Below are 26377 nucleotides of genomic sequence, written 5' to 3' on the forward strand. Positions count from 1 at the left end.
TGATTGTGAACACTTACTTAACATTAACCATAAGTCAGGCATTTTTCTAAGTTCTTTATGTATAATATGTTAATTTTTCATATTATCCCTATGAGGTACTTTTATTATCCACATTTAATGGGTAAGAAAAGTAAAGTAAAGAAAGGCTAGATAACTGCCCAAAGTCACCCAAGTAGTAAGGCATGATGCTCAAACCTAGATAGTCTGCTACTAGAATCTACATTTTAAACCACAGTTTGGTAAATTTTTTATAACAATCCAGATAGGAAATATTTTAAGCTTTGTGAGCCATATGGTCTCTGTTGTAGCTATTCAACTCTGCATTGTAGTGTGAAAGCAATCATAGACAATCTGTGCAAGAATGAATGTGGCTGTATTTCAGTAAAACATGACTTACAAAAATAGGGTATAGGCAGGATTTGGCCTGAGGATATATTGTTAACCCCTGCTCTAAACCACTAATTTTCAAAATATATGTTTTGTGTTATTCTTTAGATTTTTTCTGTGATTTATTCTTTGGTCCTTCAGTAACTTAGAAGTATATCGTGTAGTTTTCAAATATTTGGGGAATTTTCTAAATAATTTTCTGTTGTTACTTAATTCTGTTATTGTCAGGAAATATACTCTATATTTTAATTTTATCTAATTTGTGGATACTTTGTTATCCAAAATTTTGTAATCTTCTTGAAATTTTATGGGTACTTAAAAGGACATAGAAAAGCATATTCTGCTTTTTCTTTATTTACTCCTGTTAATTGTGCTATTGTTGTCTTTAATTTTACTTTTTGCATATTTTGCAAAATACATAGTAACTATTGTCATTTTGCCTTAACCCATTTCAAAAGAAATTTTGAAACTATAAAAGTATTATTTGCATATTTACCTTTGGAGGACTCTTATATGTGTAAATCAAATTTCTATTTGGTATCATTTTTCTTCTGCCAAAAATAAACTTCCTTTATAATTTTCTCAAGTTCTGATTTGCTAATGATGAATTTCCTCAGGTTTTTCTTTCTTTCTTTTTTGAGACTGAGTCTTGCTATACTGATCAGACTTGCATAAAACTTCTTAAGAGATCCTCCTTAGCTCCTGAGTAGATGGGATTGTAGGCCCACATGCCAACTTCTCAGCTTTTGTTTATTTAAAGAATAATATGACTCAGTTTCCAAAAGATAATTTTGCTAATTTTCTGTTGATTTGTTTTTAACCCTCAGAATTTTATCTATTTATTTATTTGTTTGTTTGTGGTGCTGGAGATTGAACCCAGGGCCTGTGCATGCGAGGCAAGCACTCTACCAACTGAGGTATATCCCCAGCCCTACCCCTCAGCATTTTAAAGAATTTGTCTATTGTCTTCTGACTTGCATCATTTCAGATGAGAAGACTAGGATATTTTTTTAATCTTTGTTCTTCAAATCAAACTCTCTTATTTTCTGACTGCTTTTAAGATTTTTTCTTTAGTTCTGATATCAGAATATGCTTACCATGTGTCTTAATACATATATTTTCCCTGTGTTAATAATTAAGCTGGTTGGGATTTGTTCAGCATCTTTTATTTGTAGATTTAGGGTTCTCATCAAATTCAGAGCTTTTGGCTATTATTTTTTCAGGTTTTTTTTTCTTTTTTCCACTCTCTTCCCTCTCCTTTTGGAACCATAGTTACGTGTATGTGAGACATTTGATATTTTCCTAAAGGTAATTGAGGCTGTATAAATTATTTTTTCCTTTTTTCTTTCTTGGCTTTATTTTAGATGATTTCTATTACTATGTATTTTAAGTTCATTTTTCTTTTCACCATTGTCTAAGCTGCTGTTAATTCTTCAGAGTGAATTTTCATTTCAGATAATGCAGCACTTAGGTTTTATAATTCCTGGTTCTGGTTCTGTTGGCTGATTTCTTTCCTCCTGGCGATTGGTCATATTTCCTTATTTCTTCACATGCCAGTAATTTTTTTATTTTATTCTGGTCATTGTGTATGTTACATCTTAAATGCTGTGCTTTATTTATTTATTTTTAAAGCTGTTGATGGACCTTTATTTTATTCATTTTTCTTTTTTTTACATGGAGTGCTGAGAATTAAATCCACTGCCTCACACATGCTAGGCAAGCACTGTACCAATGAACCACAACCCCAGCCCCCAAAATTGTGTTTTATTGTATCCCTTTAAGACATATGAGCATGGTTCTGGTAGGAAATTAAATTTCTTCTGGATCAGTTTAATTCTTGTGAAAAGCTTGCTTTTGGAGGAAGCAGGCAGAGCTAGAATAAATAGCTTTTCTTCTAGGACTAAACTTCACTTGAAGTGTCACCCTCCTGGAGTCTCTGATGAATACTCATGAATTCAGAGATATATCTTCATTCTAGCTGTTGGGAATTTGAGTGATTTCTGATCCTTTGGGATTTCAGAATTGTTTTGGTTTTAATTCCCCATTGATCTTTCTCTAGAATTTCTTCTGTATGTGGTCTTGTGGAATGTATCCTGTGCATGCAGAGAATGGTGTTTTCAGATCTCACTTACAGACAGAGTTTCTGGAGCTCTTTCTCTGCACTGCAAATTTTAGTTATCTTGGCTTCTCTGAACTCCAGGCTGTGCCTTTAAATCAGCAAATATACTGAGTTCTGTTGGATTCTACCTTTATGTGCTCTGAAAATTGCCTCCTAAGTGAAAACTGAGGCAACTGTAGGACTCCCCTTGTTTTCCCCCTTTCCAACCATGCACAGTGCTTTACTTCCAATTACAAATGTCTGAAAAGATTTCATTTTATATACATTTTATATACATGAAAAGATTTCATTTTATATATATTTTTTATATTTCATTTTATATTTGAACAGTTTCTAGATGTTTATGGAGGGGAGCAAGTTCAGACCCTGATACTCCTGCTTGGCTAGATGTCTTTCATATTTCACATTCTCTCTCATTTTTTTATATTCTCATGTGCCTTTTTTAGCTTTTTAAAATTATTTTTTAGATATACATGACAGTAGAATGTATTTTAACATATTATACATACATGAAGTATAGCTTAGTATAATTAGGATCCCACTCTTGTGGTTGAACATGATGTGAAGTTTCACTGGTTGTATATCATATGAACATAGGAAAGTTATATCTGATTCATTCTACTGTCTTTTCTATTTCCATGCCCTCCTTTCTTCCCTTCATTCTCCTTTGTCTAATCCAGTGAACTTCTATTCTTCCCTCCTCATCTTATTGTGTGTTAGCAACCACATATCAGAGAGACCATTAGGCCTTTGGTGTTCAAGGACTGGCTTATTTCACTTAGCATGATAGTCTTCAGTTCTATCCATTTACCGGTAAATGCCATAATTTCATTCTCCTTTATGGATGAGTAATATTTCATTGTGTATACGTATCACATTTTCTTTATTCATTCATCTGTTGAAGGGCACCTAGGTTGGTTCCACAGCTTAGCTATTGTGAATTAGATTGCTATAAGTATTGATGTGGCTGTGTCACCATGGTATGCTGATTTTAAGTCCTTTGGGCATATACTGAGGAGTGAGATAACTGGGTCAAATATGGTTCTCTCTCTTTCTATCCATCTTACTTCTACTCTTATCAACTATATATTCATGTCCTTCTAATCTGCTGTTCCATTGAGTTTTTAATTTTATTTTTTCATTCCTCGAAGTTCATTTGTTTGATCACATCTCCTTGGATGCTTTTCATAGTTTCCTAATCTTTGCTCATATGCAGACATTTTGAAGCCTTAATTTAATTTCTCTATTTACATTAAGCTTATTTGATATTGTTTATATGATAATTCCAATATCTGAAGTATATTGAAAGGTTGATCTTACTGATTGTATCAGCTCATGATCTCTTATTTCCTTGTGTTTGTGGGGTTGTTTAGTTTATTTTAATTGAATTTCTATTCAATTTAATTGAATTTCCAGTAGGAATTTTTTGAGGGATAGATTGAAAGTTACATTTCCTAATACAGAATTTATATTTGCCTATTTCATGTATTGAAGTTGCTCAAAGACACAACCAACCCTTAGGACCACTCTGCATGAAATTTCTCACTTAAGTGATCCATGATTAATGTGAATATAAGTAATACAACCATGTGAAGGCAGCTTTTGGTTACAAATGTTCAGGGAGATTTTTCTTCCCCTTCTTTCATTACTACCCCTTCTTTAAAAAGGGATAATTTCTCATTGTATGTTCACTGCTTTAGTCAGAGGTCAGTTCAAATTCCCATATTGGGTAGGCTCTAGACTTTATCTCCTGTTCTTCCTTGACATGCAGCACAAAAATCGGGTACAAGGGTTCATCTGATACCTGTAGAATGGAATAATATAGGTGCTGTATTACCTTTCAGGATTCCCACTGGGGATCCCTTTGTTTTGTTTCCAGTTTTCCTAATTCTTTAACTTCTCAGCAGTATATCTAAAATGATTTTATTACATTTTTTCTACTATTTTTAGTTTTTCGCATGAGTTATCTTTAGGATATTTTGTCAAACTGTCTCTTTGTTTCTTGGTATAAAAAAAGTATATGTATGTGCAAATATTGAAATGCATTTCTTTTTTTCTCTACGGGCTCTATGAAATATAGATATGTAAGGTTTGATGTTTATTAAACCCCTGAGTAGAATTTATTTACCATTTATAATTTGGTGGTTCTTTGATTTGTTTGCCTTTTTTATTCCTTCCTTGACTTCTTGGACATAATCCAGCGCCTGGTTTCAGTTGGACTGGATTCAAAGAATGCAGTTTGTGTTTGGGACTGGAAAAGGGGAAAAATGTTGTCTATGGCTCCTGGTCACACAGATAGAGTAAGTATTCTCCTTTGTAATTTCTAAAGAGTACTAGACAGGAAAAAGCCAAGAGAGAGTTTAGGGAATTTTATTCTTCTGTTTTGTTATTGCCAGATAAGTCATAGTTCATTGAAAATTTCCAACTCTTAAAAATTATACAGTTGTGGGGGAGGGGAGAAGATGGAAAGAAAAATGGGAATCATCGTATAATTATGGAGGTTCTTTGTTAGGTGATGAAATGTTCTAAAACTGATTGTAGTAAAATTCTGCAAGCATACTGAGAATCATTGGATTATCACTTTTAATGAGTAAATTTTATTTTTATTTATTTTTTTATTGGTTGTTCAAAATATTACAAAGCTCTTGACATCTTATATTACATATAATAGATTCAAGTGGATTATAGATCCCAGTAAAGCTGTTTAAAAAATAAAAAATTTAAATTTAAAAAATTTAAAGATTGTACAATTATAAATACCTATAAAATCTTAGAATGCAAATGTATTATAGGACTTGAGTCAATACGTGTGGCATTAACCACAAAACTTTTAACCCAGTGTTTGCTTCAATAAAAGCTGTGCATTTTTCTGTTAAAAACCCAGCTTTATTGAATATAATTAATTTATAAAGGACTTCATATATTTAATGTGCACAGTCTGATGAGTCTATACATATGCAAACAACCATTATTGAAGTATCAATTTTAAAATTAAATGAGTTTGTGTCTAGGGTCTCTTTAGTTTCATTTACTAGTAATATATTTCATATGGATTATATTTCATATGGTGAAAAATATGTTGTTTGTGTAATTATGTGTTAAAATTATGTATGTGTATGGGCTAGGGATGTAGCTCTGTGGTGAAGAGCTTGCCTAGAATGTGCAAGACTCTGGGTTCAATCCTCAGCACTGCAAAAATGATAAAGTAAGAAAAATTAAAATATTATTATAAATTTTTAAAACCCTAACCATTTTTCACTTTGAAAACTAGTTAAAATGTAGATTCCCTATCCCAAGTTATGTAAGGTTAATATAAGGAATATTTTGTCAGCTTCCTAATTAAATATTACACTGATTCTATAGACATGTCAAAAATTCTGTAAATTTTAAAAAATCTCTAATTTTGTGAGTGTATGTGTGGTTAAATCCTTGCCTGAAGCAGCAACAAGGCATAATCAGTGATTCTGTTTTATAGAAATCTGAATCTGTAAAAGTTGTGCAGAAAATTTTAAGTACATTTGCATTTTGAATAATATACTTGGTTTTCAGCAAATCTCAAAGGAGCATGTTGTATGGTGTCTCTCATTCATACACACACAATTTAGATAATTATTAACATATTAGATATATTTTATTAGACAACTATGTTTTCTGAGTGACTTAGATCAAAGAATTTCACATAATAGCAGTTTGGATTTAGTAAATAGACCATTTTTTAAAGATTATATTGTCAATGGGATTTTAAAAAGCATTTTGTAGTCCTTTGCATTAATATATTTTTCATGTAATCTATATCATGATGAATTGTTAAACATTAACTTATGTTCTCTTTCTTCATTATCATTGAAAAGTATTTCTAAAATTTTTTGAGATAGTAAACATTTTAAGTTAGATGATAACAGGAGTCAAAAAAACATGGTGAAAACCCTCAGATTGAAAGATTACTGAATTATTTTTCAAATGGTTTTCTTTCATTTATTTCTTAATTATGTGTTTCTAGTATATGTTTTATTTCATCTGAGTTTTTGCTTTGTATGTATTTAAACTTTGTGGGATCTTAGATATGAACAAAGCCTGGAGACCTGCAAAATTTAAGTATATGTAAGTTAATTGTATTTGACCCATAAACAGTAAGAAAACTAAAAAATAAAAATAAATTTCTGTGAAATAAATGTTTATATCCTTTATGAAAGTAATTCTATGTTATAAAAAGCTATAAAAATATTCCTTATTTCTTATTGTGTAAGTATTAAGTGTATGTTCCATTCAGAATCTCACCCCTTCAAAAAAATTATGCAGGCACCTACATAATTTAAGCCATTCTTGTTATTTGTGGATAAATTCTTTTTTTTTCCCCTCGTACTGTGAATTGAACCTAGGGCTTCACACATGACAGGCAAGCACTCTACCACTGAGCTATATCCCCAGCTCTTTTGTATTTTGTGTTTTGAGATGGTCTCACTAAGTTGCCCAGCTGGCCTCAAACTTTTGATCCTTCTACCTCAGCCTACCCTCAAATTCTTTAAAAAAATTTTTTTAAAAGGTAGTTTTGAATTTTGCTCCAATAGTTGCTTTATAAAATTCATTGAAGCTAATAGTTTTTATTTCTTATCATTTTCATATTTAATTTAGTTCTTACAAGATTTTGAAATGTGGGATTTTGATCATGATTTATTGAGGCTGCTGTGGTTTCTGATAGGTTTGGGTAGTTTGATCTTTTGGACAGTATTCTTAAATGATTCTGGAAATAAATATTTTAACCATGAATCTGGTTTATTTACAGATATTTGATATTTCTTGGGATTTGTACCAGCCAAATAAACTTGTCAGCTGTGGTGTAAAACATATCAAGGTACTAGAAGGGTCTTATTTTATAATAGTCATGTTTAGTTTTCTACTATTAAGTATGAATCACATTATTAACAATTTAGGATTTTGACAGTACTTTTTTTGAAAATGTCAACTTTTTAATGTTCTTATATTCAATTAATTTTTTATTTTTTAATTACTTCTAGTATTCTGAGGGATGTAGGCATGAATAGGTAATTAATGAACCACTCTCCATAAGGCGTTTATAATCTTATGAGGTAAAATTTACAGTATTCTTGTTTCTTCAGATTTCCCTCACAAAGTAAAATGTGAGACTAGGAAACCAAGTGAGCTAAGTTTTTCATTTGTAGGACTAGAGTGGTATGGTAGAAACAACATGGATAGAATTGACTGTCATGTATTAGATGTTTAACCTGGGTGAGTCATTTAACCTCTTTGAGCTCTTTTCCCATCTTGAAACTGTAACTGTTTTTACCATCCTCAAAGATTTGATGATTTAAAAGGAAGCATATGTTCAAGTGCTTATAATAGTGCCCAATGAGGGTCTGCTTTCTGAAAGTGTTCTTTTTCTTTTTCTATGTTTGCTTTCTGATTTGACTTTAGCCTTGATAGCCACTATTTATTTTGCTTATGCAAGCACTGGGTTTGTTTTGTAATTATAGTTCAGGTTTTGAAGTCCATAGTCAGTGGTGATATTCATTCCTATGTCTATAGCAACTTTTAAAACACCAGTGCAAACTGCAAGTACTTGCTTTTTTTTCCACTGTCTTATGTAACATTTCTTAAAATCAGATAATTTGAAATAAGTGAGAATCTGTTCCAACCTTCTTTATGATATGTTCACCTCCATCCACATTTTCTCCAATAAGTCTTTTTTTAATATTTTATTTTTTAGTTGTAAATGGACACAATATCTTTATTTTATTTTTATGTGGTGCTGAGGATCGAACCCAGGGCCTTGCACGTGCTAGGCGAGTGCTCTACAGCTGAGCCACAACCCCAGCCCTCCAATGAGTCTTTATTGCTCCTATAATTCTGGTTATGATAATCTGGTAATAACTTGATAGATGGGTAGTTTTAAATCTTTATATATTATCAACAAATATTTAACAGCAAAGGCTCTATTAGGCTTTAAGGCACATGATATAAGCACTGTGAGACAAAGACATTTATTTTTGATGAACAAAATGATGTTTAACAAAGTACTTGATATATTTTAACTGCTTAGTAAATGGCAAATTAATTATGAAGAAAAATCTTGCTGCTGTTTTATATTATAAATAAAACTAAAAGATCCATTTTTAGTTTTTTTTTTCTTTTGCAGTTCTGGGGATGGAACCCAGGGCTTCATGCATGCTAAATGCATGCTCTACCACTGAGCTACATCCCCAGCCCCGCTTTTAGGTTTCTTTTTAAAAAGCTCATCTTCTCAAACTAAAACAAACAAACAAACAAAAACTATATTATGGAGGTACATTTCCTTTTCTTTCTTAGGGGCAATGAATAGTTTGTTCTTTTTGTAAATAATATGTATGAGGAAACTACCTGAGATGATCTAAAACTGAACTGTCTAATAGCCACTAGCCACTTGCAGCTATTTAAATAAAATAAAGGCTAAATAAAATTTCAAATTCATCAGTCACACTAGTAGCCACTTTCCAAATGCTCAAGAGTCATGTGTATCTAGTGGTTATTATAATGGAAAGCATGTGTACGTTACAGAGAGTACTTCCACCATCACTACAAGTTGTGTTGGATAGTACTGGTCTAGATTCAAGAACAATGGTTCCTAACTCCTGCTGAGCATCAAAAGCATTTGAAAACCTGGATTTTATTCCTCAAAAATTCTGTCTCAATTTGTTGGGGGCCAGGGAAATTATGGGAAAATTTATAATTTCCTTAGTGGATTATAATGTGAAACCGTGGTTAGCAATAACTGATCTTGAAGAAAATAATACATTCAAAGTGGGACTTGCTAAAAGGAAGAGACCAGCTTTTCTTATGAACAGAAATTATGGCGCTTTTAAATTTAAAAGTCATTAAATTTCAACTCATTAAGGCATCTGTTAGTTGTTTGAATGGAAATGTATCATAATTTTTAGTTCTTTGAAATGTCAGGTTTAAAATAGATGTATATAAAATACTAGAAATTATATTATTTGAAATAGTAATTTACTTTTTTTTAAAACTTAGTTTATTCTCTGGGCCTCGTTTCTCTATATGGAACTATTTAATATATACATCCCTGCCTGAACTCATTAAAATTTTTTCTCCTTGCATACTGTGAAAATTTATTAAAATCTACATAATAGAGAAAAAAAACTCTTTTATGAAGATTCATCTTTGACTTCTCTGTCTTCTCCCAAGGATGACCAAATCTTTCCAAATGAGTATCTATCTTATTTTTAAGCTTTTTGAGGAAGAAATTTGCTCAGCTTTGAAAATACCAATGAGAGCAATGTACAATCCCCCCATCTTTGCTGTTTCTATCAGAAATTGAACATTAGATTTGGTCCTTTTTACCATTTGTGTATGATGTCTTATCTTCATTGCTAACTCATTCCCAAAACTTTTAATTCTAAGTTTCATGTTTTTTTTCAATATCAAAGGAAAGCAGTAGTATATTTTTAAAATAATCTAGTTCAACCCCCTTTCTCTTACAAAGATTGAAACCAGTGACTTACTATTATAACATAGGTTTTGACTCACTAGGATGAGGATGTGAACATTGAATACTATTGAATCATAAGGCAATTTCTTAAGTAATTTCTAATCTGCCATTCTAATATAACATTGAAGTATTGGAAGTATTTTACTTTATATGTAATTTGATTTTATTGTGTGCCTTTTAGTTCTGGAGTTTATGTGGAAATGCTCTGACCCCAAAACGAGGTGTGTTTGGTAAAACGGGTGACCTTCAGACAATATTGTGCCTAGCCTGTGCTCGGGATGAATTAACATATTCTGGTGCACTCAATGGGGATATATATGTGTGGAAAGGAATCAATCTTATACGAACAATACAAGGAGCCCATACTGTAAGTATAAATATTTTAAACACTTTGAGATGTTAACTACTTTATTGTTTTAAAACCACAGACAGCATAATGTTGCACATTGTTTCTTATCAGTTTCTTGAAAATGCTATTTTAACTGAATTAATTTGTCCCCAAGATTTCAAGGAATAAATATTATGCAGTTTGATTCATGGATATTTATTAAATTAGTATAATTAGTATCCTGTTCAAAGTTATTGCTTTAGCAGTATCTTTCTCAGAGTAGTGTTAAAGAAAAGCTAGTTGACTTTAACCTTAGGGTATTCTAGATTAACTATAATCACTTATAGTAAAATAAGGCCAGTGCTCTTAAAGATAACTTACCAGGAGCAGTCCAGGTGTAGAAAAAAAATAACATTGAGGCCTGGGGTTGTGACTCAGAGGTGGAATGTTCTTGCCTGGCATGCGTGCGGCCCGGGTTCGATCCTCAGCACCACATACAAACAAAGATGTTGTGTCCGCCGAAAACTAAAAAAAAATAAGTATTAAAAAAAATTCTCTCTCTCTCTTTCTCAATCTCTCTCTCTCTCTAAAAAAAAAATTAAAAAAAAAATAAAAATAAAGTTATTGTGTCCATCTATAACTAAAAAATAATGTTGATTCCTTAAATAAATGTCAAAGGGATTTCATTTTTGTAGCTCTTGAGCTTTTAATTTAAATAAAGTACCAAATAAGAAAAATCCATTGTTAAAACTGAGTGGTTTTTAAAAAAAATGTTTTTAGTTGTTGATGGACTTTTATTCATTTATTTATATATGGTACTGAGAATAGAACCCAGTGCTTCATACATGCTATGCAAGCACTCTACCACTGAGCTACAACCCCAGCCCAAAACTTGAGTTTTTTTTGATTTGAGCTTTTTAGCAGTTGGGTTCCTCCTCACAAAGTGAAGGGAGCTAGATAGCACAGAGCTGCCACATTGTTATCAGTCAAATCTTCAAATAGAAAAGCCCCAAATAAGCTGGATGTGGTAGGACACACTACTCAGAAGAATATGGCAGGAGAACCATGGGTTCTAGTCCAGGCTGAGGTACTTAGTGAGACCCTATCTCCAAATAAAATGTTTAAAAGGCTGGAGATGTAGCTGAGTGTGTGAGGCCCTAGGTTCAGTCCTTAGTACTGAAAAATAAATAAGTATCCTGAACATAATAAAGGACTACTTGAAAAGATGTGTGTATTAGCCTGTTTCTGTTTGTGATAAAATACCTTAGAAATTCAACTTAAAGAATGAAAGGTTTATTTTGGAACATGGTTTCAGAGGTTTCTATCCATGATCACTTGGCTCCATTGATTATGGACCTATGGGGAAGTAGAACATCATGATGTGGAGCACATGGTAGAAAAAAGCTGCTCATCTCATGGAGACTGGGAAAGAGAGAGAGAGAGACACACACACACACACACACACACACACACACATACACACCGTTTGGTGACCTATTTTCTCCAACTACATTCCACCTTTCACTATTTCCTCTACCTCCTGCAGCACCATCAGCTGAGAACCAAGCCTTTAGCACATGGCCTTTGGGGGAACATTTAAGTTAGGTCCAAAGCATGATAATTTGCTCTAAGTAAAATTCTCAAAACCCAAAAATAGTCTTTTTTCCACAAAAGGGATGGCAACTCACATTCTTACCATCTTACTACCAAATACTAGTTTCCTTCTTGTATTCAACGGCACAGAATGTGGCTAGTATTGTAAAATATTATTTATTTTCTAGGTAAAAAATGGTAGATTCTTGTTTGGATTTTGTTGCTATTTCTGAAATTTCAAATATTTACTGACCACTTTTTTTCCTTTTTTGTTAATTGGCTTTTCTCTTTTCATTGGTTGGTTGTGTTTTTGAATTGCTTTTCATTCCTTTATCCATCTGTACATTAGGATTATTTACCTTTTCAGTCAAACACGTTGCAAATATTTTCTTAATCTATCTTTATGATATCTTTCTTCATATGAAAAATTTAAATTTTTTTATTTAAAGAAATGCTTTTTAAAATATTTTTCAGTTGTTGATAGACTTTATTTTATTTATTTATATGTAGTGCTGAGAATCGAACCCAGTGCCTCACACATGCCAGGCAAGTGCGCTACCGCTGAGCCATAACCCCAGCCCCCCAAAATTTAAATTTTTTTCTTAATGGCTTATGGGTGAACTGCCATGCCTAAAAACTATAAATAAAAATGTCTCATAACCCAAAATCATACAAGTGTTGTTGTGACTTTGTGTGTGTGTGTGTGTGCGTGCGCGCGCGCACATATACCAGGAATTGAACCCAGGGACACTTAAACACTGAGCCATATCCCCAGTTCTTTTTTATTTTATTTTATTTTATTTATTTTTAAGAGAGAGAGTGAGAGAGAATTTTTTTTTTCTTCTTAATATTTATTCTTTAGTTTTTCGGCAGGCACAACATCTTTGTTTGTATGTGTTGCTGAGGATCGAACCAGGGCCGCACGCATGCCAGGCGAGTGCGCTACCGCTTGAGCCACATCCCCAGCCCATTTATTTTTATTTTGAGATAGGGCCTTGCTAAGTTGCTTACAGCATCAATAAGTTGCTAACACTGGTTTTAAACTTGAGATCCTCCTGCCTCAGCCTACCAAGTTGCTGAGATTACAGGCGCGTGCACTGCGCCTGCTATTCTAACTTTTTGTAAACGTATTTTTTTATTTTTTACATTTAGAATTTTCTCCTCTATAATTCATTATAAATACAGTATGAGGTTTAACTATTTTTTCATTATGGCTGCAAATACCATCTTAATTATATATTCAGTTTCTAAGGATATATTTCTAAACTTTCTTTTCTATTTTCTGATATTGTTTATTCTTATATGATACTAAAATATTGTTAGATGGGTTTCTATCTTTATATGATAGATGTTCTTAGGAAGCTTAAATTGTTAAATTATTTTTTCTTCCAGGCAGGAATTTTTAGCATGAATGCTTGTGAAGAAGGGTTTGCTACTGGTGGTAGAGATGGCTGTATTCGTCTTTGGGATTTAACTTTTAAACCAATTACTGTGATTGATCTCAGGGAAACAGACCAGGGATACAAAGGTAATAAAACAAATAAATGTCTCATCATTAGACAAATTTTAAATGTGCCAAGGATTGTCTCTTTCTTTCAATTATCATAAATGTATGTTTTATAAATATGAATAAGACTTTCATTTCCTCTTCACATTGTATACATTTAATTGAAATCCATTGAGGAGGACTTTTGGATTCAATGTTACAACAAAATTCTTTTGTATATCTCGTATATATTTTAATAGAACCTGTTAGCACAAAAAGACTGGGACTAACATACACTTCACAAATCAGCTCAGTGCTTTATTCAGGAATGAAGTTTCACACGGGAGCAGGGGATGCAGGAACAAAATGATGCCATGGTGGGACCCACTTTTCTGATGGATGAGCCCCCGAAAAAAGAAAGGGCCTGGGCTTCTATAGGTTATTCTGAGAGGTGGTCTAATGAGCATATCAATTTTCTTTGGGCACCCAGGAATTTGGAGTTTGTTCAATCAATCAGTGAAGGGGTCACTTTTAGTGCTTAGGAATTTGGGGTCTGTTTTATGAGGCAAATGGGAGGAAGTCTAGGGTCAGTGGTCAGTGTCTGGGATTTATTGTATTGGACCTGATGGAGGGCCTGGGGTCAGTTGTTGGTATCTGGAAAGGATTTGTTTACAGAAGAATTAATGCTTTGACCTCTTCCAAGAGACTGCCTTTCCAGATATGATGGACACCTCTTCCTCAGGGTTTGTATTATCACCAGGAAAGATATTGGGAAAGGATCAATGTTCTCAATATATGGCTTTCCTTCTCACTCCCCTTTTCCCAGGTCTCCCTACTTTGGGGGTTTGTCATTTTCTATATCTAATAAAACCTACAGAGAGATGTGACAGTCATTTACTTTGATAACATTGGATTTTGAAAATATTTTATTATTAAAATGCTATAATAACTATTTAGCAAATAAACTATTGTAAATAAAGTATATTGGGGATTAGAGGAACTTTTATTAAGGATGATTTAAATGTACATAGATGTGTTTTTTCTTTATCCAGATTTACTTGTCAGCAACTGGGAAACTTTTTTATTGCGGGACTTTAAAAAGTTGATGTAATAAGATAGGATTTTTCATTATAAAATTTAACATATTATTTGCTAATGTGGCATTCTACTATAAGACTAAGATTGGAAGTTAACTGATTGGTGTTTAAAAAATACTCCAGTCACTTGGGAGATATGTAACGCTGGGCTAATTATTTAGCATTATCTGTAAATTGATGATAATAAGAATAGCTATCTCATAGTATAAATGAGTTAATACATGAAAATGAAGAATATCTGGTACACGGTAAACGTGTGAATGTTGACTATTACTCTATTTTCATTAGTTTTACTGAACATTATTGTATTTTGAAGCTTAAAAAAATTTGATGCTTTTAAAAATTCTATTCTTGAGTATTGTTAAGTACAGAGTGTCTTTATGTTGGCCATATTAAACAGATGAGAAAACTAAGAAAAACTGTTTTCCTAAGGTTAAAAAAGGAATTGTGGAAGATGCAAAAAAAAAAAAAAAAAAAAAAGCAAAGGTAAATTTCTATCTTCTTAATGAATCCGTTTCTGAGCAGATTGAAGAAATGCAATATAAACAAGAAGTGATAGATTATTTTTTTTGAAATGCAATACAATTCTATTAAAATAGTTCCTGAGTAATTACTTATCAAATGGTGCAGATTGTTAGTGCTATAAAACTTTGGCTGAGGAAATAGTCAGACTACCTGGAATTGTCTGACAAGGAAAAAGGAAGCCAAGTGCATGTCTTGAAGGATGGGTAGAAATTAAGTATATAAAAAAGAGAAATGTCATTCCATATAGAAAACAATATGGACAAGTGAAGAAAGTAAGAGTGTGGATCAAGGGACTCCCATATTTATTTTATCTTACATCCATGGCATAACAGGTACAAAAATTAATTTTCAATTAGGAATACTGGCATTATATTGTTAAAGCTTTGGTATAACATACAATATTGATATTAAATATACATTTCATTAGGTTTGTCTGTGAGGAGTGTTTGTTGGCGAGGTGACCACATTTTAGTTGGAACACAAGACAGTGAAATTTTTGAAATTGTGGTGCATGAAAGAAACAAACCTTTCCTAATTATGCAAGGGCATTGTGAAGGTGAACTTTGGGCGCTCGCTGTTCATCCTACTAAACCTTTGGCCGTGACTGGAAGTGATGATCGTTCAGTCAGGTAAGCAAATTATAAAATAATTGTATAGACTGAAATCTGTCCTTAAATAAGCTTTAAAAAACACTCAAAGCTTAGAATTAAATTTTATGGCTTACAGTATATCAAATGAACATAATTAATAAGTATTTCAAATTATAGAATTTATAACCATTAGAAAGATTTTGATTTTTTTTCTCTTGAAAATATCTAGCATTTGCAACTGGAGGTGTGGCTCAGTGATAGAGAACTTGTCTAGCATATGTGAGGCACTTGGTTCAATTTTCAGCACCACATATAAATAAAAATAATGGTCCATCAGCAACTAAAAAAATGTATCTAGCATTTGTTCCATATTAGGATAATAGAGCTACATATATCATTTTAACAGCCATATGATATTCTACTGTATGAATATACTGTAATTTATTCAACGAATCCATTATTGTTAGCAGTTTACTTTCTTCTAGTTTTGTGTACTTAATAAATGCAGTGTTTGCAACAAATATCATACATTTGTCATTTTGTACATATATAAATGTCTCTATGATAAATTCTTTTTTTATTAATTTTTATTGTTGGTTGTTCAAAACATTCCATAGTTCTTGATATATCATATTTCACACTTTGATTCAAGTGGGATATGAACTCCCATTTTTACCCCGTATACAGATTGCAGAATCACATCAGTTACACATCCATTGATTTACATATTGCCATACTAGTGTCTGTTGTATTCTGCTGCCTTTCCTATCTTCTACTATCCCCCCTCCTCTTCCCTCCCCTCTTCTCTCTCTACCCCCTCTACTATAATTCATTTCTCCCCCTTATATTTTTTTTCCCTTTCCCCTCACTTCCTCTTGTATGTAATTTTGTATACCCCTGAGGGTCTCCTTCCATTTCCATGCAATTTCCCTTCTCTCTCCCTTTCCCTCCCATCTCTCATCCCTGTTTAATATTAATCTTCTTCTCATGCTCTTCGTCCCTACTCTGTTCTTAGTTACTCTCCTTATATCAAAGAAGACATTTGGCATTTGTTTTTAAGGGATTGGCTAGCTTCACTTAGCATAATCTGCTCTAATGCCATCCATTTCCCTGCAAATTCTATGATTTTGTCATTTTTTAATGCAGAGTAATACTCCATTGTGTATAAATGCCACATTTTTTATCCATTCGTCTATTGAAGGGCATCTAGGTTGGTTCCACAGTCTTGCTATTGTGAATTGTGCTGCTATGAACATCGATGTAGCAGTGTCCCTGTAGTATGCTCTTTTTAGGTATTTAGGGAATAGACCAAGAAGGGAAATAGCTGGGTCAAATGGTGGTTCCATTGCCAGCTTTCCAAGAAATCTCCATACTGCTTTCCAAATTGGCCGCACCAATTTGCAGTCCCACCAGCAATGTACAAGTGAACCCTTTTCCCCACATCCTCGCCAGCACTTGTTGTTGTTTGACTTCCTAATGGCTGCCAATCTGACTGGAGTGAGATAGTATCTTAGGGTGGTTTTGATTTGCATTTCTCTGACTGCTAGAGATGGTGAGCATTTTTTCATGTACTTGTTGATTGATTGTATGTCCTCCTCTGAGAAATGTCTGTTCAGGTCCTTGGCCCATTTGTTGATTGGGTTATTTGTTATCTTATTGTCTAATTTTTTGAGTTCTTTGTATATTCTGGATATTAGGGCTCTGTCTGAAGTGTGAGGAGTAAAGATTTGTTCCCAGGATGTAGGCTCCCTATTTACCTCTCTTATTGTTTCTTTTGCTGAGAAAAAAACTTTTTAGTTTGAGTAAGTCCCATTTGTTGATTCTAGTTATTAACTCTTGTGCTCTGGGTGTCCTATTGAGGAATTTGGAGCCCGACCCCATGTAGATCGTAGCCAACTTTTTCTTCTATCAGACGCTGTGTCTCTGATTTGATATCAAGTTCCTTGCTCTGATTTGATATCAAGTTCCTTGATCCACTTTGAGTTAACTTTTGTGCATGGCGAGAGAAAGGGATTCAGTTTCATTTTGTTGCATATGGATTTCCAGTTTTCCCAGCACCATTTGTTGAAGATGCTATCCTTCCTCCATTGCATGCTTTTAGCCCCTTTATCAAATATAAGATAGTTGTAATTTTGTGGATTGGTTTATGTGTCCTCTATTCTGTACCATTGGTCCACCCACCTGTTTTGGTACCAGTACCATGCTGTTTTTGTTACTATTGCTCTGTAGTATAGTTTGAAGTCTGGTATCGCTATACCGCCTGATTCACACTTCCTGCTTAGCATTGTTTTTGCTATTCTGGGTCTTTTATTTTTCCATATGAATTTCATGATTGCTTTCTCTATTTCTACAAGAAATGCTGTTGGGATTTTGATTGGCATTGCATTAAACCTATAGAAAACTTTTGGTAATATCGCCATTTTGATGATGTTAGTTCTACCTATCCATGAACAGGGTATATTTTTCCATCTTCTAAGATCTTCTTCTATTTCTCTCTTTAGGGTTCTGTAGTTTTCATTGTATAAGTCTTTCACCTCTTTTGTTAGGTTGATTCCCAAGTATTTTATTTTTTTTGAGGATATTGTGGATAAATTCTTAATGTTCAAAGGATATGTGCAATTTAAATTTGATAAATGCCTTACACAGAGGCAGCAAAAATTTACACACTTACCAATATATAACAGTGCCTATTTTCCCACAACCTTGCCAGCACTAATTATTACTGAAAAGGTGGAAAAATAGATTTGAAAATACATATTTCTTTCATATTGAGAAATGTTGAGCATGTGTATGTTTAAAGGCCATTTGTATTCCCTTTTCTGTGACCTGTTTAAGCTCTTTGCCTATTTTAATTAGTTCACTAGTTTTTTTGTCTAATTGACTTAAGATAGAATCTTAAAATTTCTGTCTATATATTGTAGAAATAGCCCTTTGTCTATGACAGTAGTTTTCAAAGTATGATTTTTAAAAAAAATTTTAGTTGTCAATGGACCTTTATTTATTTATATGTGGTGCTGAGAATTGAACTCAGTGCCTCACACATGCTAGGCAAGCACTCTACCACTGAGTCCTGACCCCAGTTCAAAACGTATGATTCTTATACTAGCAGCATCAGCATTATCTAGGAACTTTTAAGAAATGCAAATTCTCAGGCCTTTTCCAAGACCTGATATCAGAAATTCAGCAGTTTAGTAAGCCTTTTGTTTTAGTCAGCTTTTTTGTTGCTGCAACCAAAAGGCCTGACAAAACAATTAGGGAAGAAAAAAGTATATTTTGGAGATCATGGTTTCAGAAGTCTCAGTCCATAGATGGCCACTCCATTCCTTGGGGGCTGAGGTAAGACAGAACATCATAGCAGGAGTGTGGCAGAGGAAAGCAGCTGGGAGCATGCAACAGAAAGCAGAGAGAGAGAGAGACTAAGCTCTCAGCTCACAAAATATAAACATCAAAAGCACAGCTTCTTATGCTTCCTACACCACCTCCTACAGCATACCCTTCCTGCCTTTAGTTACCACTCTGTTAATCCCTGTCAGGATTAATTCACTGATTGGGTTAACCCAATCATTTCACTCCTAAATCTTTTTGCTTTGTCTCACACATGAGCTTTGGAGAATATCTTACATTTAAACCATAACACTTTCCAAAATGTAAACAGAAAGGAAAGACTTTACTGCTCATAAAATTTCACTGAAACTTAGGAAATGAACTGGCAAGGGAAAATAGGTTTTATTCAAAGCTGGCTTTTCTTTCTTAGATTTCCATCTCCTGAGACTTGGGCACAGAAAGCTTTTATAAGAGGAAAGAGGGTACAGTAGGACAAAAGGGAGGAAATACATGTGTGGTTTAGCTAGGTATATTGATCAGAAGCAGTCACAATCTTGGGTTCTCAAGAGCCCAGTTAGGCCACAAGACTTCACTCCCAGGATGAAGAAGTTCTGAAATTAAAACAATTTAGAGCTTTTAATTTAAAAGGGGGTCTTTTTCAAAATGACTACATTGTACACTAATGTTTGAGAACTAGGTCATTGGTATAAGTTGAGATATCTTTTCTCATTTGTCATTTGTCTTTCTTCCCCCCATTTCATCTGTAAATATTTCAATTTGTATCTTAAGAATATAACTCTAGGGGCTGGGGCTGGGGCTGGGGCTCAGTGATAGAGCACTTGCCTGGCATGTGTGAGGCACTGGGTTTGATTCTCAGCATCGCATATAAATAAATAAAATAAAGGTCTATCAACAACTAAAAAAAAGAACATAACTCTAAACATCATTATAATTTTTTCACACAGCATTCCTTTAACATAATAAAATATTTAATGTAGGAATTCTGGTTGTCTTATGTAAATTTTATTTTTTCTTATAATTAGGATCCAAATAAAGTCTATATCTTGCAATTATTGATATGTCTGTTAAGTCTCTTATTCAATAGCTTTTTTTTCTTTCATTTCCCCCCTTTCTTACAGTTCATTTGTTGAGGAAAGACTTTACTCTGTAGAGTTTTCCATGTTCTAGGTTTGGCTAATTGCAGACCCAGAGAATACTTTAACACATTCTCTGTTGCCTGTGTCCTATAAACTAATAGGTAGATCTAGAGGTCTGATGAAATGCAGTTATGAATTTTTACCAAGAATATTTCCTAGGTAGCGAAAACTAGCTCTCCTCTGATGGTATGTAATATATAGTCTTTTTTTCTTTTTCTCCTCCTCCTCCTCCTCTTCTTCCTCATCCTCCTCCATTTTTGGTATTAGCAAGGATTGATGGGCATTGTTGAGATCAGTGTTTCTCAACCTTTTTTTCACTGTTACTTTCCCAGTGAACCTTTAGACTTTTTTTAAAAAAAAAATTTCAACCTTTCTTTGTGAAATTTCAATACCAAAACTAACTATGTGTCTGTTTTTATATTGTGGCCGTTTATAGGAGTATAAAACATTGTAATTAGATTTTTCACACCTAATAACTCATTTTTACTTTTTGGAGGTAATAGTTCCTCTATTGAGAATTTTTGGAATATTTGCATATACATAAAGAGATACCTTGAGAATGGAACCCATGTCTAAATATTACCAAAAGCTTCATCCTTATCCCTGATGCCAATACAAATAACAAGGACAAGGTTTTGAGAAAAAGGAAAGAGTTTTATTAATTTGCTTGAAAATAAGGAGAGTTGCAACCTAAAAAGCTACTGTCCCCCTTGTAAAAAGGGAACAAAGAGCTTTTTAAATGGAAATTCAGGATGTACCTATAAAAGGGTACACACAATTCATTTTTACATGGTAGCCTGGAGTTAGCCATTGCTCAGACCTACTGGCACCAGTTTCCAGGTCTGCAAATCTTGCTGGCACACATTCCTTCATTCTTGTGTTCAGTAAGCTGGAGGACACTGTAACAGCCTAAGATAGGAAGAATATTCATCTTGCTTCCTTGTGTTTAGGGCAGGTGAGAAGAGGAGGAAGAAAAAGAAGTGGGAAAACAACAAAAACACAGTTTTATTAAAATAAGTCTCCAATGAAGGAGCAGCAAGGTTCACACACAAAGTGTGAAGTAGACCCTGTTACATCAAAATTAATTGTTCCATGCACACCTATACATATAGCCTGATGGTAATTTTTTTTTTTTTTTTTTTTGCTGGTGCTGGGGCTTGAACCCAGGGCCTTGTGCATGTGAGGCAAGCACTCTACCAGCTGAGCTGTATCCCCAACTCCTGATGGTAATTTTAAAAAAATATATATATTTTTAGTTGTAGATGGACGCATTATTTTTATTTTTATGTAGTGCTGAGGATCGAACACAGTGCCTCACATGTGTGAGGCAAGCACTCTACCACTGAGCTACAACCCCAGCCCTAGTAATTTTATATAGTATTTTTACTACACTCGCATTGTGAGCATCACTTGAGGTCATATATGGAAGTTTTCAGTGTCATTTCAGATTTTGGAATTGTGGATTAGGGTTGTTCATCCTATGTATTCTTCCTGCACATTAGTGGTGTTTTTGTTGTTGTTTCTTTGTTTTTTGAGATGAGATCTTGCTGTATTACTCAGGTTGGTCTCAAACTCCTGAGCTCAGGTGATCCTCTAGCATCAGCTTCTGGAGTAGCTGGGGCTACAGGCATGTGCTACCATATCTGGTTTACATTAATGCCTTTGTCTTTTAGGTCTAACCATTCATGTGTGTAAAGTTTTCTTTGGTTTAAATGGTGGAGTAGGCATCCAGACTAATTATTGATAACTACTAATTTGTCTTTACAATATACTACTGAGCCATGCCATTTACTCTCATTATGCCTGACTATTTTATGGGAATGGAAGGTGCCATAGCTCTGTTGAAACTTGCTGTATGGGCTGCCCTTTATCCATGTGCTTTGCTAGGAACTGTTTCTTTTTAAATATTTATTTTTTAATTATAGTTGGACACAATACCTTTATTTCACTTATTTATTTTTATGTAGTACTGGGGATCGAACCCAGGGTCTCCATGTACGAGGCGAGCCCTCTCCCACTGAGCCACAACCCCAGTCCCTAGGAACTGTTTTAATAGTTTCTTTCCTTATAGAATTGCTATTACCAGCTGCTGTATAGTTGCTGAAAAAAGGGCAATTGGTCCTTTAGAAAGTAATTGTTCATATTTCTGTTTCTATTATTGGTGACAATTTGTTTGGAAAGGATTCTTCTAATGAAAACCACCAGAGATGCTCATTAAAGTGTAAATTGCCTTGGAAGGCTTTAAAAAACTGGCAAGATAGTAAGGAACTGTTCAAACATTTTATAAAACAAAATGAAAATTTAGGAGCATCAAAGAGCCAAAGTCACTTTTGCCCTGAGGGCATTTTTTCGCTTGCATAAACTTGAACTTTGTTTATGGCTTTCTCTTGTGGTACTTTCTCTTGCGATCTTGAGTACAGTAAAATTTTATTGTAATTTTGTTTTCTTTTTACCCAGGGACCCCAGCCAGAGGCTTGACTCTGGGAGTCCCAACAGACCGGTTTCAGCCACTGGCCACATCTAATTAACAAAGAGAAAAATGATGATGAAACAAGAAATGAAATGTATATAGGAGGGTAGTCCTATATACATTGCCAGAACTATAGATTAAGCATATTTAACCTATCTGTCTGTCTGTCTGTCTATAGCAGATGCAGATTTGTGTGGGAATGGAGATATCACTTCTTAACTTTTGATGCTAATTATTATTTACATAGCATTATTTGTTATCCAAATTACTTTAGCACAGAAGTTTCACATATAAGTACTGCTCTTGTGTTATAATTGTGTTGAATTTATGAAAAAACAATATCAAGTCTGCATCAAAAGCTAATTTTTAAAGCTGTTCAGTGTTTTATAATTGTGCTTGAGAACAGTTCTTTTGAGAGCAGTTCTTTGGTTCAGAAGAATTTTAGTTTTGGGTCTGAGACATAACAATAAAATTTTATTGGTTTTTTTTTTTTTTTACCCAGGGACCCCAGTCAGAGGCTTGACTCTGGGAGTCCCAACAGACCAGTTTCAACCACTGGCCACATCTAATTAACAAACAGAAAAATGATGATGAAACAAGAAATGAATTTATTTTTGGTTTGTCTAAAAACCAGCAAGACAACTGCTCTAGAAATCTGTATTCCCTGTACTGACAACAGTTTTAGGATCATATAGAGAGAGAATGAAAGGGGAGAGGCAAAAGGTATGCATTTGCATAGGAAGTCTGGTTCTGCCCATCCCTTGGCTCTGGATTTTGGGGGCTTGATATGAACTGGGAAGGAAAAAACAACACATTAGGACAAAATGTCAGGACAGTGTCTGGGTACTTCTTCAGATTCCCAATTTTAAAGGTGCCCATTATAGATGTCACAAGAAGGCAGCCAGGTTGTAGGCCCTCACCTGACAATGAACCTGCTAGCACCTTGACTGTGGACTTCCCAGGCCACAGAACTTCTGGGTGGTTGTTAAGCCACCCAGACTATTGTATAGTCTGTTACAGAGGCCCAAACTAAGACACATGTAAAGGAGGAAAAGCACTCCTCTTGTTCTCAATACAGAACATTATCAAAGTTTACAATTAAATCCCTAGTTCTCTACACAGATGTTATTGATTTTGTTTTACTGGTGTGTTACTTAAACTATCAAAAAAGTAAAAAGGATAAATAAAAATAAAGAGACTCACTTGTGGAGCTGAAGCAGCCATGGGGGTTCATGGCACCAGTTCTTGGGATCCTCAGAAATAATCTCATGAGAATCACACAGGAACAAGCATTAGTTTATTAGAAAGGGTGAGAGTACAGATGTTCACAGGCACTAAAGGGACCACCTCTAGGGAGGACAAGAGTTGAGATTTGTTCTGATTTTATTCTCTTATACCCTCTTAAGTGGTATATTACCCTTTGTTTAGCCCTCAGAAAGTTTATTTTGTGAGGGTTATGATGACCTAGTCACAGGGGTGGGTGTGACATGATTTTAGTGATAACCTTTGACAAGGAGTGGGGGGGTCATGAAGATCTGGTCACGATGAATAGGCATGCATGATATATCTTGAAACATAGTTTGCTTAACGGTTATAATAAACTATGGCTGGAGGAGGTTTGGCATACCACCTCCCATTTTCCAGATGCTTGTCTGCTTTGAGAAGGTTCCCTGTTATACCCAGTCCTATAATTCATGGACTCTCTGGTGCACATGTCTGATTTCCTCCCTGTAAGTTACAACCCTTCATTGTCCTTCCTCCTATTACCTGCTCATGGCTAAACTATCTATCTAGCATTTTTGCTGCTAAGCCATCAAACAGCTGTGGGGTAGTGTAAGTGAGGATTTTTCAGCTTCTATTTTTGAAAAAAATTCATAGCACTAAAAATATATCTACAAGAGCAAGTGAAGTTTACCATTAACACTTTTGGTACAAAAACACATGGAAGAGTTTTTTAAAAGTTTTTTTTTTTCTTGCAATGTATCTGCTGAAGAATAATATAGTAAATAACCGCAAACTTTAAATACTTTATATTTTCAGAATCTTCATGAATTTATTTAAGCCATTTTTTCCCATATTTTTACCACCATCAACCACAATTCCTTTTAGTAGATTCCAGTTTAGGTTGTATTGAATTAATGTTTTCTCAGTGTTTTTGAAAATATTCTTGCCTATAGTTCTATGCAGACTATTCATAGTAGCTAATTCTTTAGTCATATTAAACTTGGCATTGACTTCTCAAATAAACAAGTGGGCAAAATTGGTAACATCTGTTAACTTATCCAGATTCAAGGAAAAACTATTCAGTTTTTAAATTAATTATTGACACATTCCTTGTATTCTTAACCCTTTGAGCTACAGTTCTTGTGAAAAAAGGCTAAATTTTCACTTACTGTATTTTCTCTGGACACAATTCTTCTGCTGCTGCATCCCAAAATTATTTACTTCACTCATCACTAATAAACAGCTTTCCTTGCTTGACTAACAAATAAGCCATTATTTGAAACTTAACCTTTTGTGGGGACCTCATTTCAAATTTTAGATTTTCAAAGAAATTCTTCTCTGATGAGAGATTTTGTTCTAAATTTTATACTATTTTGACTATTGTTTTTCCATTAGTTGAAAGTATTATGATGAGTGTTCAATCTGGTAATATTAATTTGTATGCTTCTAACAGCTATAGTGTTACATAATAAACACTATTACTTATAAAATTACATAATAAACACAGTGCTTTGCTATCTAATCAACAGTATAATTTGTAATCCATTGTTCCTTAAAAATGCAATATTCAGGGGCTGGAGATGTAGCTCAGTGGTGGGGCACTTGCCTGGCACGTGTGGGGGACTGGGTTCCATTCTCAGCACCGCATAAAAATCAATCATTGTCAATCAATCAAATAAAGGTGTCCATCTACAACTAAATTTTTTTTTTAAATGCAACATTCAAAATTACTTTCTTTACACTTGTCTCAACATGATAGATGTGCACTATGGTAATAAAAATAATAAAATGTTGCCATGTAGTAGACATTGTACTTGAAATTCTTTCAAGTTATGATTGTACCTGCAATTTGTAGTGCACCAAGTAGTACAAAGTGATGCGTCTTTCTTTTTTTGCAACATCTACATTCTGCCTCTGTAGTGATATGTCAGTCATAGACAATATGTAAATAACTGATCATGACTATTTCCATAAGACTTTACTTATAGGCACTGTAATGTAAGTTTTATATATTTTCTTGTGTTTCAAAATTTTATCTTTAAAAATTTTTTTTTAACCATTAAAAATGTAAAATCCATTCTTAGCTCTCAGACTATACAAAAATAGGTAAAGGCAGCCTGGTTTGTTCCACAGGCTGTGGTTTGCTGACATCTGTGGTAAGAGAGTAGGAATTCTGCAGCAAATACAGTACTTAATGATAAAATATTGAAACTTTAACTTTGAAGTCAGAAAAAAGACAATGGTGCCCACTTTCACTACTCCATTCAGCTGTGGACTAGATGTCTGCATCAGCACAGTAAGTTCAAATAGAGAGGAAAGATGGCAGGTCGAGGGAAATGGAGAGATAGGAGGGAGGAAGGCAGAGGAATTAGAAAGGAAGAAACAAATGTCATTATGAGCAATATGATTATATATGTGCAGACCAATTATTGGAATTGATTATTAAAATAATGTAGAAAAATAATTTTTTTCTTTAAACAACACGTTTTTAAAAAGAATATTGCTATAAAAACATTTTTAAAACTATTTAGTTTTAGTGATATTTTTCAGACCTTTTGGGGTAGATGCCTATTCAT

At 33.8% G+C, this 26377-nt stretch overlaps 1 protein-coding gene across 4 annotated transcripts in view; it reads left to right on the forward strand.

The window, feature by feature from the left end:
- The window catches only part of Eml5 (EMAP like 5), a 185097-nt gene that overhangs the window by 39203 nt on the left and 119517 nt on the right, over nt 1-26377 (forward strand). For all 4 annotated transcript variants that reach the window (XM_076849768.1, XM_076849767.1, XM_076849765.1 and 1 more), the window contains exons 3-7: nt 4708-4806; nt 7290-7358; nt 10189-10374; nt 13321-13456; nt 15464-15665. In XM_076849768.1, coding sequence (XP_076705883.1) covers nt 4708-4806; nt 7290-7358; nt 10189-10374; nt 13321-13456; nt 15464-15665 — 692 coding nt within the window. The remainder of the gene's footprint in view (nt 1-4707; nt 4807-7289; nt 7359-10188; nt 10375-13320; nt 13457-15463; nt 15666-26377) is intronic.

The sequence above is a fragment of the Callospermophilus lateralis genome, chromosome 3 (genome assembly GCF_048772815.1).
Source record: "Callospermophilus lateralis isolate mCalLat2 chromosome 3, mCalLat2.hap1, whole genome shotgun sequence".
Classification (NCBI taxonomy): domain Eukaryota; kingdom Metazoa; phylum Chordata; class Mammalia; order Rodentia; family Sciuridae; genus Callospermophilus; species Callospermophilus lateralis.